We start from the raw sequence: 9,285 nt of genomic DNA on the forward strand, positions 1-9,285 counted from the left end.
TATGAGTTTCAGATCAAGTGACGCTCTGAACATAAACATGTTATGGTTCAATTTAATTTCGGTTATGGAGCTTGTAGGCAATGAATGACCGACGGCCATTAGACCGACATTACGGATGCACCGTCCAACACCGTCCTCGTATTCGGATCCAATGGGAGCCTCTACGATGCACTTTAAATAACCAGAACAGTGTATGACCTGAAACACCAAATCAAAATGGTTGCCAATATATGCTTTGCGTTTCTCAAAGACTATATTCATATAATTTTATTATATAAGTATATAATTTTGTTTTATAATTTTGAATCTTCCAAATTAGATATATTAGATATTATTTTGAAATGATAGCATTTTATTTAATTTTGTACTATTTATATTTCATAAAATTTCTATTCATGAATTATATACAGGGCGTTCCAGGAGATCATATTCTGGGAGTAGCAGTTATTTTTGATAAAAATGTTCATATAAATGTGTGTTCTCTTCTGAATGTATTGATGTTAACAATAGAAGTTTTGTAATTTTATTATAAAATTACAAAATTAATTTTAAAAATTATTGTAAAAATGTGTTATTTTAAATAACACAAATGAATTATTAGAAAAAATATGTAATATCTCCTTCTTATAACAGTAATTTTGCAACTGCATATTCAATCTCGAAAACCATTCAACCACACGTTCACATATGAACAGACTGATATCTCTCAGAATATTGACCTTTCCTTCTGGGACATGCTATATAATATATTCTTATGATATAAAATCAGAAGCGACCTCTTTAAAATCTTTCGAATAGAATCTAACTCTAAAGAGTGAAATCTCACTCTTTTTCAAGATTAGCTCAATTGTTACTCTTTGTCCCTCTTTAGAATTAGAATCCACTTTAAAGTAGAAAGACAGAAGTAGTATTACTCTTCACAAATTTTTTTTAATTGAAATTTTATTTATATATCTTTTAACATCGATTAAAAATAACTTTGAATAATATCTGAGAAAAATGGGAAAAAAGAAACCGGTGTGCCATATTAACACAATTCTTTTGAGTAAAACATCTGAATATCTTTTTATTTTTTTTTTGTGTCATCTATTCCAATAAATATTCTTAGAGTGCATAAAGCGTTATTGATGCATACTCGCGGTTCGAGATGCATTCGCGACGTTATTTCTTGGCCGAGTGTGTAAAGTACAACACTCAAGCGATTCCCTCACTCGCCGCGGTTGAAGTACGGAGACTCGCGTGGAACAACGGTAAATTAACAATTCTTGTTTAATTGAATGACTGATGACACGAAAAAAGATTCGCTGAACGTCACGCTCCGGTCTCAAGTGCAGGGCGAATTTGTGAAGCAAATAAGCCCCTTATTATGCCCGTGTTGCATATATCACCTCGTATGCAATCCTAGTACATCGGCGCGCATTGTGACGTGAAAAGGACTCGAAGGGAGTTTCGAAAGAAGAGCAGAAGTTTGACACGAGGGCGATCGACTACTCATAATCTCACATCGGTAGCAAATTCACGCGCACACGTGTTTGGTTGAACAAAGCAAGTTAAAGCATGCGATACATTTTTGCTTGTTGAATTGCATGCATAAATTGATTGTTTGTGTTGGTAACCTTGCTGATTGCTAAGCTGGAAATTGTTCTGATATATATATATTACCAGTATTAATAATATAAATCTATAATTCATGTTACAAATAGATTTTCAGTACAATACGTCAGAACACGACAGTTCCTATAGGTGGCTGTCCTATAGCTTACGCTTATCTATTGGATTTCTCTGATAGGTCAGGTATTAATTTTCTTGTATAGTTTCGTATTGTAAGCGCCAATCAGAACGCAGCATTAGATTATTTCATCAGCATCTCTTCACATCAAGTGATGTCTACTTAAATGAAAAAAAAATATGACACAAAAAGAATATTAAAAAGCAAACCGCGGAATTCGTAGGCTTCTCCCCAATACGTGATAGATATTTATGAATTTTTTGCTGCAATATTGCCAAAAATATCTATGCTATATAAGAATTGTCTTGAATTAATAGTAATGCCCAAATTAATAATAACTCCCTCTCAACTTTATCTTTACACCAAAGTTTTTTAGCAGTCTTAAAAATGGAAACAGATGCAAATAAGTTGTATTATGAGATCAAAGGTGACCGAGGCTTTATAATATCTTTCTTAAAAGACTTATCGAAATTATCTTCAGATAAGCACTCGGAACAAGTTCTCTCGAATTTCACGCAATTGTTAATCTGAACATTTCCGTTCGCGCATCGACAAAAGAAAAGCCAACTACAATCCGTCTTTGTGCGTGTAAGTACCATAGGGATAAATTCGCCCTAGTCCCAAGGCTCTTTCGGTTGATCTAACAGCTCGTAGGGGTTGCATTCATGACTATGCTTGACACCATTGGGGATCTTTATGCGCGATTTCGTTGAGGGTTAACATCATCGTGATACTGCGGCCAGAACGCTATTTGTCAAACATTTTCCTCTACGAGGATTGCTTTCCTCGGTTAGCAAGTGTAAGGTACATCGCAGGTCCCTTCACCTCCTCTTGTCATCTCCCTTCGTCTCAGAACAATAGTCCGTTATTGCCCGAGCATATGTCGAAAGTTTAACGATACACGAGGGAAGTTAATGCGGACAGTTTTACTCGATTTCGGAAAATTAAGGCGTCACCGTTCATAAATCGGGATTAGTGTCTATATGCGATTTTTCGCATTTGCACGGTGGATTGCATAAATCTGATTAATAGTTTCGATAATATAACTTATTGATTGAAATTGATTCTTGTTACTATTGCACGCATGTTTATAGCTTATTTGAGAGAAAGAGAGTAATGGAAAAAAAATTATTTTTATCGCATCTCGACTTTATCTTTCAAATGTGAAGTTCCACACGTATACATATAGTGATATAATATAATAATATATGACATTGTTTAACATATTAACACATTAACATTATATACCTATAATACTTAAAACAAGCCTTTTTTAATTAATTCATTAATTAAGGATTTGTGAACAACATTAATAAACATTTATTTAATTAATTTTAAAGATTAATTGATTTATAAGATAATAAAGCTAAAAAATTAATGTGAAGCTTATTATAATTTGTGTTCTATTGTATTTTTATCTTTTTTATTTATTATTTTATTAGAACAATATAGATATTACAACATTTTGTTGTATTTTTAAATACAGATTTAAATACAATGTGATTTTTTCTTTTTAAATTTTTTTGTAAAATATTGATATTTGATATATTGATATGTTTTAATTTGATATCTAAATATATTTCATATATGTATTGATATATTATAAACATATGTTATCAATAAGTTGTTGAAAAAGATTGAAAGAGAAATATATCAAAAGCATAAAATGTTTTCTTAGGTAGATTAGATGCAAGCTTTTATCATCTGTTCGTTCAATCCATTGCTTCCTTTTTGACTTGAACTGAACGTGACTGGAACAATTACAACCCTACTTAGTCAATCAGATCATCTATTATGTAATATTTATATCTTTTATGATTTTGTATACATATGATATAAAAATACTAGTCGCAACTCATACTCCTTTCTTTAATCTGTTTTCATCTGTCATAAATCTCGGATTATAAAACAGCGAAACTATATTTAATAATAATCCTTTTTCTTCTCTTTTCTACTCTCTTTCTCTCATGTTTTTATAAAGAATGATCATTGTTTCATTTTTATAATTATTGTCATAAGCTTGTATATTATCGTTAAAAATTTTTAATTTGTCAAATATAAAAAATTACATATATATGAGCTTCTGCGATTGTATGTGTAAATAATAAATACATATATTTACACTGAATCTACAATATCAATATTAAATTTAACTTAATAAATTTGATTTAAATTAAATTTGATATTGATATTAATTTAAGTTAAATTTGATATTATTTTATACTAAACGATGGTTAAATTTGTAATCATATAATGTTAAATTTAACCATTATTTTAGTATAAAATAACAATGTATTTTTAGTAACAGTGGCGACTTAAAATAGATTAAATTTTACACTATAGATTTAACAATGATAGAAAGCGATAAGATATAATTTGCAATTGGAATGTACTTACCAACAGAGTTAACTGGAAACTCTGGATTTGAGTCCTCTTAAATGTAGAAGTCAAGTACAAATTATCAACATTGACTACCACACTGGAAAGTACTATTCAGAGTTAACTTTGCAGTTAACCTTGTTGGTATAAGTATACTCTAACTGTTCTAACTGCAAATTATATCCTATCGTTTTTAAATGTATTTACGCGCTAACCGTGGAAGCTTAATATATTTATATACAATATTTATATTTGATTTATAATTATATTTAATTTATTCTCGGAGTTACAAAGTGATTTTTATTTTAATTTTTTAATTTGTATTTTGAACAAATAAGATTTGTAAAATATTTCTTATTTATACTTAGCATTTATTTTATCTTTACTATAATATAATTTTATCTTTAGTATAATAAGTAAAATTATAATATTACAAATAATTGCACATTGTTAAATCTCTACTTATAGTATCAAACTTAACTTAAAGTAAATCGTCACTGCTTCTACTAAATATATATTATACTAAAATGATTAAATTTGACATAGTGACAAATATAACCATTGTTTTAATATAAAATAACAATAATTGGGTTAAATTTGACATTATAGATTTAACAGTGTAATATGCGTGGAATTCAAACTTGTTTCAATCATTCTAAATTGATTAAGTCTAAAGAATACAACGCTATTTTGCATGCTAGATCGCTTCTAGTTCGTGATCTAATAATTTACTCAAAATTCTAGGTTCTGTGAAATTCTAGTAATTTACTAGATTGCAAGTGATCCATCTTTTTGTAAAAATTTATCTCCTTTTACTTTTCTTGTTTATTTACCTTATATCCTTCCGTAACAAGGCCTGCATTCCTTTTCGCCAAGATGCACTTCATCCTGAGGAGAAAGGCACGTTCCAGCTCGATTTCACCTCGCGAATTCGGTGGCGGGAAAGTGAAACCCGCTAGATCCGCTGGGCTCTGCGGAAGATTCAACACGGATACCATCTCGTTGCGATCTTCCGGATAAATGTACTCGAATATGCTGTTTCCCGTTAATTCCACCTGCACATACGAACAATTTCCGTCAATAGTTGCCGGATTAATGCGAATTTTCCTTACCTGATATAGCAATATAACATGCATAGGATGTGATAATATGATACACATAATAATACAATTTTGCGCGAAAAAGATTCGATCAAATATTATGTATAAATATATATTTTCAACACAACATTTGTTTTCTTCTTTTTCTTCATATTTATATTATATATATTTAAAGATAAATAATTGAATTATTCAAACATGCAAATAATTGTGTAAAATATTGATACATTTTTTCTTCAAAAAAATTGCCAAAATTGAATTATTAATTAAGTTAAATAAATGAGAGGATATCTCCCACCTGCGACAAACCTAAGTGTACGCTAGCAGTCTCGCTTATGTACATAATTTTTCCATCCGGTGCCACGACAAAGATGAAACCGTCCAGTGTCTGCAATTAAAAACAATTCATTATCATGAAGTTAATTTATGAATTACTTTCACATGAATTTAATAAATAAGCAAGTTTTCAAGTCGTTAAACTTTTTAGCCGTTAAATTTTCAGCAGAAAATATAAATGTATACTAGATATTTGCATTATGAATTGGTGAGAGTATGAATAAAAATCACTCACTTGTAAAAGATGCGAACCGAGTTCTTTAATGGTAGTCTCTTTGGGCGGTGGCGCAGCACCCCATTCGTCTCCTAGACCTGAAAAATTAATTCGAAGGAATCAGTCTTCTCTTCTGCTTTTAATATTGAATGTAAAAATACGCCCATTGGAAGATATACTTTCTCTAAGTAAAATGTATTGATTATTGCGTCTGCATAATTTTTGTAAAATTTACTTTTCAAATTATAATTACAGTAATAATTTATATGAATACTTGACTTCTTATAAATTGAAGTTCTTTTTACTTTTTGTATAGATTTTTTAATATGGGAATTTTTGACATTTATATTAAAAAGAAACATATTAAATAAAAAAGAAACATAAGAATTAAATCGATATTCCGATCTTTTTTTTTATTTTCTATCCGATATGAATGTTCGTGATTATATATTTCATATATAATATATAATTAAATCTATTGTACAACAATAAACGTGTCTATACATTAATTATGGTAATATAACAGAAACATTTTCTGTCATATAAGAGTTTGCGAAAATTGTGGATTGTCTTTTTACCAATGAAGTTTTTATTCCATTTTTTTTTAAATATTATTGGAGACACGTTAACAAATGAAAAAGTAAGAGATAAGCAAGAGAACGAGAACAAATTAAAAAACGCTTTTTGAATAATCGAAACGCATAAAAAAAATGCGTTAGTATTTGAAAAAGTCCAAATTTAATTCTAAATTAAATTCGCTCTCATACTTGATAAATTTCGAGAATCACATTCTCTCATGTCACATGTCACGTATTCATATTTGAATTTAAACGTTTTAAACGTCATGTTCTGGAATATATTTTCCTCAAGTTTGATTATCAACACATTCCTTAGAAGAATTGTCGATCACGCTGTTTCAATACACGACACGTGTCAGATTTTACGATCTTTATTATTATTATATCAATGTACAATGGCGTGTGTTTGACAGACAGCTCGATCTATCTCGAAGAGAGAAACAGTCTTGGTTCAAAGTCCTTTGCTATCGCTACGTTGCATCAAAAATTTTACATCATTGGAATTCAATATAACGAGTGTGAAGTATAGGCTAGTGTGAGGGACCGTTAAAAATGGATCCAATGGAGATTTGACGAATAATATCGATATTATCTTTAAATATCTCTGTTGCATAGAAATCATCATTATATCATACAATTAATAAATCGACATTATTCCCTGTTTTAATCAATTGATTTACTTCTACAATTGTTTCGAATTGTAAGGGGTTAATCTTGTGATAATAATCAACGACGATCGGCCTCTCGAAAAATTTCACGCTCGCTTTCGATAAAGCGCGCAAGGAAGCGCCCTTAAAAGTGTCATCGTGAGGATGCCGTGTCTCTTTTTCTCCGAATAAAGAGACGGGACGGTCGTTCTAGAGGGATGCAGCCACTTGAAATTCAATTCGCCGATGTCGTGAGAGGGGGAATCGAACTGGGGAGGCCATTGTAACACTATAACGGCCCCCATGCTTTGCTTACAAAGCGCCGGGGACTAACAATGCATTAAGTGCGCAATCACATCCATCTCATCCGATACTATTTGCCCTTTACGCGTAAGAGTCCGGTTGCTAAATTCATGAGTAACCAGCCTTACAATTGATGAAATAAAAAAGAACTCAAACTGATTTGCGGCTGTTAACTTTTAATTTTTGCAATTTGGATAACACAATCATTTTGATTGGTTTAAATTGATTTTGCTAAATAAGTAATGTAACTTATGCTGGTAAATATATTGTTATTCATCAATCATTAATTGATCGCTTAATATAAAAGACTTAATTATAACAAATAAAAGCAAGATTTACCAAATAGGCATATTCGTTACCATGAGGAAAAACGGCTCTCATCTTGAGATAACTGGTAGTTAGTCTGATAATGCTGGCCTTATCCAGTTGCGTAGTAATGGCGCCTGGAAGTGGCAGAAGCTTTCCCAGCTCGAAAAACTCCTGATTCTCCTTAACGCGACGCGATCGCGCTGCGTTTTTGCTTTTCTCTTTCATCTCGATTTCTTGTAGACCACCGGACGTGGTGGAGTTAGCAATGCCGTTTGAATTGTTGTTATGATAATGATGATGATGCGGGCTCAAATCCAATGTATCCGAGGAAGAGTTGCTGTCTACAAAATAGAAAAAAATAATTTTTATTAAACATACATATATATTTAAAAAATCTAATTATTTTATTAGGATTTTATTTTATTAGGATTTTATTAGGATTTTATTAGTTGCATAATACTCTACAATTAAAATAATTATAATAAAGTATTATTATAATCCTCATATAGAAATAGATAAGTAAACGCAGCTTCTTTTATTCTGCTCTATCTCTCTCTCTATCTCTTAACAATATTTAGTTTTTAAAAATTTTAATTCAATTTAAATTTAATTAAACTATTTACTTTTGTGCAAATTTTCTCATTCATTTATCTATTATTAAGTTTTAAAGATTTTTCAAATTTTAAGGCCCGATTTTTTATTTTCTAGTTGTGATTTAGAATTAACCTGACTTAATTTGATAAATAATTTTAATTGATGATAATAGTTTTAGAAATTAAAGCACTTCAAGTCAGGTTTTTCATTTTCAGTTAACTTGTGATTAGATTTGTGATTTGTGATTAGATTTAATCTGATGATAAAAATTGTATTTTTCTAGCTATAATTAATTTTTAGCTATTAGCGAATTCGAAAGACTGTATTAGTGCGCACTAAGTGCAAACTTTTTCAGTGCCACACATTCGGTTTATGTGTGCACTGTATCAATGTGTTCAGATGGTTCAGATTGTTATATTCGGCAGATGAAAACTGACCCAGTGTAGTGCTGAATTTACGGACTGAATGAATTGAATCAGAGCAGAAATCAGTGTCACGATTATCAGGTCCTGAGCACTGTATGCTTGGAGCCTGAAAGTCCGTGCGCTGGAGATTTCATATTTCGATTGGAGGCCAGCCGATTGTTTCATTTTAAAAAAAGAGAAAAAAAGGTGCAGGGTTTAATTCGTTTTACCACTGTTATAAACATTCTTTTTGTTATTAATATTTGATCAACATAAAGTGTCAATACAATTACAGAGACCTTTTTATTATTATTATAAGATTACATAGAGTGCGAACACAATTACAAACTTTTTTATTATTCATAAAATAACACAAACTGCGAACATAATCACAGACTTTCTTATTATTTTCCACGTAATTTAAATATGCAATTAATTAATAAATATATACCCCACGCGAGCGAAAAACTGGAGATTTTTCCCGTCTGCTGAAGAACTGGAGATTGGTCTCGAAAATTGGAGTCTCCAGTCAAAATCTAGAGACCTGGCAACCGTAATCAGTGCACATGTGTCAAATGCTCCCATATGATTAATACTAAACTGATAATTTTGTAGTATGGCAACTTTAAAAGTTACTCACTACAAAAGCATCAGTTCAATGATTATAACCACATCTAAAAAAATAAAAGTAA

The 9,285-nt window shown here is 30.5% G+C and overlaps 1 protein-coding gene across 1 annotated transcript in view; it reads right to left on the reverse strand.

Annotated features, from left to right (window-relative positions):
• Positions 1 to 7,835, reverse strand: part of LOC108688707 (single-minded homolog 2) — a 14,602-nt gene extending 6,767 nt beyond the window's left edge. The window contains exons 1-5 of the mRNA XM_018195061.1: positions 7,646 to 7,835; positions 5,780 to 5,856; positions 5,507 to 5,596; positions 4,942 to 5,163; positions 1 to 198 (exon numbers count right to left, since the gene is read on the reverse strand). The exon at positions 1 to 198 is cut by the window's left edge and continues 10 nt beyond it. Coding sequence (XP_018050550.1) covers positions 1 to 198; positions 4,942 to 5,163; positions 5,507 to 5,596; positions 5,780 to 5,856; positions 7,646 to 7,820 — 762 coding nt within the window. The 5' untranslated portion in view covers positions 7,821 to 7,835. The remainder of the gene's footprint in view (positions 199 to 4,941; positions 5,164 to 5,506; positions 5,597 to 5,779; positions 5,857 to 7,645) is intronic.
• Between the last annotated feature and the right edge of the window lie 1,450 nt (positions 7,836 to 9,285).

This window comes from Atta colombica, unplaced genomic scaffold (assembly GCF_001594045.1).
Source record: "Atta colombica isolate Treedump-2 unplaced genomic scaffold, Acol1.0 scaffold238, whole genome shotgun sequence".
Lineage (NCBI taxonomy): Eukaryota > Metazoa > Arthropoda > Insecta > Hymenoptera > Formicidae > Atta > Atta colombica.